The sequence below is a fragment of the Hyla sarda genome, chromosome 5 (genome assembly GCF_029499605.1).
Source record: "Hyla sarda isolate aHylSar1 chromosome 5, aHylSar1.hap1, whole genome shotgun sequence".
Classification (NCBI taxonomy): domain Eukaryota; kingdom Metazoa; phylum Chordata; class Amphibia; order Anura; family Hylidae; genus Hyla; species Hyla sarda.
This window is the reverse complement of record NC_079193.1, coordinates 18,756,749-18,760,490: the sequence shown is the minus strand read 5'-3', so window position 1 is coordinate 18,760,490 and position 3,742 is coordinate 18,756,749. Positions and strand designations below refer to the sequence as shown.

Below are 3,742 nucleotides of genomic sequence, written 5' to 3'. Positions count from 1 at the left end.
TCCGCCAAAAGTCAAATGAACCCGTTCATTCTTCGTACAGACTCCAAACGGAATGCATAGCAGTCTGAGACGGTGCGATCTTTGGCGCTGGCATATCAAGCCAGCACCCGCAATGATGTCCGCGCAGAGATTTTCTGTGCTGACGTTCCAAGATGTGAACGTAACCTTAGGCTATGTTCACATTCTAGAATTTTCGTGCGCAAATTCCTCTTGGAACTTCAGCAAAATTTACTGCCTATTCATTTTAATGGGAATTCCACCGTCTCATTCACACAGCAGACGTTCTGCCGCAGAAATTCTTCTTTCCGTGTTCTGCAAAAACATTTCACATGGCTTAAGTTTTTTGCAGAATTCCGGGCGGAAATCACATTGCGGCTTCGAATTTAGGTAGAATTCAGTTTAAGCGCAAAGAAATTCTGCCGAAAATCCGATCAAAGTCAGCAGAACTGCAAAAATTTTGCATCAAGCTTTGCCGAACAGAATTTGTGCGGAATGGCAGAATTTCCGCCATGTGAACATAGCCTTATAGTCATTCTGCTTTCCTAAACGAAATTAATAGAAACAAATCCAAATCTGTTAGTCCAGTGTTTCCCAACCAGGGACCCTCTAGATCAGAGGTCTCCAACCTGCGGACCTCCAGAGGTTGCAAAACTACAACTCCCAGCATGCCCGGACAGCCAACGGCTGTCCGGGCATGCTGGGAGTTGTAGTTTTGCAACATCTGGAGGTCTGCAGGTTGGAGACCACTGATCTAGATGTTGCAAAGCTACAACTCCCACCATGCTGAGAGTTGTAGTTTTGCAACAGCTGAAGGCACCCTGGTTGAGAAACACTGGTGGGCAATATTCATACGAAGGAATTACTTAGCGGAATCCGACAGAAACTTTGCAGCGGAAACATGTGCCCAAATTCCGGTTGCGGCCCTCTCCGGCCCAAAATTCCAGTTGTGGCCCTCTCCGGCCCCAAATTCCAGTTGTGGCCCTCTCCGGCCCCAAATTCGAGTTGTGGCCCTCTCCGGCCCCAAATTCCAGTTGTGGCCCTCTCCGGCCCCAAATTCCAGTTGTGGCCCTCTCCGGCCCCAAATTCCAGTTGTGGCCCTCTCCGGCCCCAAATTCCAGTTGTGGCCCTCTCCGGCCCCAAATTCCAGTTGTGGCCCTCTCCGGCCCCAAATTCCAGTTGTGGCCCTCTCCGGCCCCCAAATTCCCGTTGAGGTCCTCTCCGGCCCCCAAATTCCCGTTGAGGTCCTCTCCGGCCCCCAAATTCCCGTTGAGGTCCTCTCCGGCCCCCAAATTCCAGTTTCGGCCCTCTCTGCCCCAAAATTCCAGTTTCGGCCCTCGCCGCCCCAAAATTCCAGTTTCGGCCCTCGCCGCCCCAAAATTCCAGTTTCGGCCCTCGCCGCCCCAAAATTACAGTTTCGGCCCTCGCCGCCCCAAAATTACAGTTTCGGCCCTCGCCGCCCCAAAATTACAGTTTCGGCCCTCGCCGCCCCAAAATTCAGCAAAATTAATTCGAAAACGCATTATAGTCCATGGAGAAGGCGCATTACTGAGCGGTCCTATCACTGGCAGAATATCAGTCTGTGTTTTCCGGGTGGACATTCCACAAAAACTCTGCCATGTGAACATGGCCGTAGTCTGTTGCAAACTCGTAAATTACAACCCTCCATCACATATCCCACATTGTTATACAGAGAGGGGAAAAAAAAGTTACAAAAACGTCACAAGCAAAAACAGTGTGAACAGAGCCTTAATAGAAGCCGTGTTCGTGCGTTCTCGGAGAGCCCCTTTACTCCGTTTACCCACTTAATGACATTTCAAAAAAAAAAATTTGAAAAAAAATCTATAAATTAAAATAAAAATTTAAATCTAACTTTCCGATCCTCTAGCGAAAAAAGCTACTAAGAAAAAAATGCATTTTGAAAACTTAGCACAAGCAATACACTGAACTTTTGCGAATTAAAAAAAAAAAATTGTAAAGCCCACCCCAGAGGTGAGATCTATTTTTCTAGTTTTTGATTGTTCACTTTCCTACAATCGGATCGTTTAAATCATTTTTTTTTAATATCTGTACTGCCCCCCCCCCTCCCCCCGCGCATTGCCAATGTTTGTAACACGCGGCCCAGCGCGCCGCAGCCCGTACCAAAACTTCTATTAGTATTTTTTTATTTTTCCCTTTTTATTTGTTTTTGCACACTTTCAATGTAAACAAAACTTTTTTCCCTTTTTTATTTCCTTTTCATGCATTCTCTTCGATCTTCCTCTACAATGTTGCCTTTTGTCCGTTTCTCAGATTCCCTGTTGCTGATGTTTTTGAATGATTGTAAAAAAAAAAAAAAAAATTACAAAAATTTCCATTATATTATTGACCATAGGTGGAGAATTGAGATATTTAATTTTGTTTTTTCTATTTATATTTTTATACTTGTTTAAACCTTAGTAGCAGTAGGTTTATGGGTTTTTTTTTGTTTGTTTTTTTTATTTTTAAAATTTTTTGCTAAAGCCAGTTCCTACAGTATTTAGAGAAACACTGCAGAAAGAAATGGCACTTATTGCAATTAATCTCAGGTCTTTAATGAAAAAAATATAAATAAAAAAAAAAATAATAGAATGTCTGAAGACGACTGTGGATAGATAAGGACTTCTCATCCGGAAGTGCAACTTTTTTTTTTTATTTTAATATTTTTATTTTTTTTATTCTCCCCCCAAACTTCACGTTTTGTACAGTGATCTGCAATTCCCGATAAGATCTATTACACCATTGTACATTTTGAATGTCGCGCAGAATAACGCTGACTTCTCCCGATATGTTGCACCTCCCGAGATGCTGAATTTTCTCACTTTTTGTTTCCTCCTCCTTATCGCCCCCCCCCCCCCTTCTTTTTTTTCTTTTTCTTTTGACCTCATGCATTGTGTTAAATCAAGATGGTAGAAGAATTTATTCCGATATTCCGTAAACGTTCTAGCAATCTTCGCTCTCCGGTCTATCCTAAGCCGTAGACTTTTTTTTTTTTTTGTTAAATATAAGACGAGAGATTTGTACATAGTCGTACTGTTATTTTTAGCCGACGTGCTTTGCAGTATTCCAGTTACCACACAATATTGCTTCGGAGAAAAAAAAATAATAAATAAAAGACGTGTGGCTTTTGTTTTGTATTTTTTCGGTATACAATTTCTTGTGTCTTTATTTAAATAAAGTTATTAGTTAAAAAAAAAAAAAAAAAAAACTTGTGTCCTGTGTCTTATTCCATTGAATCTTATAAAAAAAATAAAAAATAATAGTTTAAATGTGAATGTGTGAACACTGCGTAAATCTCCCGATGTGTTTTTATCCATCAAGCTCTCCTATACAGTAAAAACTCTCCTGAAGACCACTTGATCATTTTGAGATCCCCCCCTTAAAGTAGTAGTGTGCACATATTTGTGCAAAATTTTATCAAGACACATAAGGTTTTTATCAATTTTGCTCAACAATTAAGTATGCAAAAAAATCGAAAAATTTCCCGCACTTCCTTTTACCTTCTTGGGTTGAGTATAATCTGCATCGGGGGTACTGGAGTACAAAAAAATTTAATTAAATAAAATGTGCAAATGATTAAAGGGGTACTCCACTGGAGAATTTTTTTTATTTTTTTAAATCGACTTGTGCCAGAAAGTTTAACATTTTGTAAATGACTGCTATTAAAACAATCTTAATCCTTCCAGTACTTATTAGCTGCTATTTGCTTCACAGGAAGTTCTCTTCT

General features: G+C 40.8%; 1 protein-coding gene across 1 annotated transcript; it reads left to right on the top strand.

Annotated features, from left to right (window-relative positions):
* The first annotated feature begins 695 nt into the window (after positions 1-695).
* On the top strand, positions 696-3,176 carry LOC130272922 (uncharacterized). The gene is made up of 2 exons (XM_056518929.1): positions 696-1,211; positions 1,272-3,176. Exons 1-2 carry the CDS (start codon positions 756-758, stop codon positions 1,848-1,850), a joined length of 1,035 nt encoding a protein of 344 aa, XP_056374904.1. The 5' UTR covers positions 696-755; the 3' UTR covers positions 1,851-3,176.
* Positions 3,177-3,742: the final 566 nt, after the last annotated feature.

What these genes read in the sequence shown, in the direction of transcription:
- LOC130272922 (XM_056518929.1), top strand. Translation starts at nt 756, where the DNA reads ATGTTGCAAAGCTACAACTCCCACCATGCTGAGAGTTGTAGTTTTGCA. An exon ending in GCCCCCAAATTCCCGTTGAG is followed by an intron (nt 1,212 to 1,271) that starts GTCCTCTCCGGC and finishes ATTCCCGTTGAG; the next exon opens with GTCCTCTCCGGCCCCCAAAT.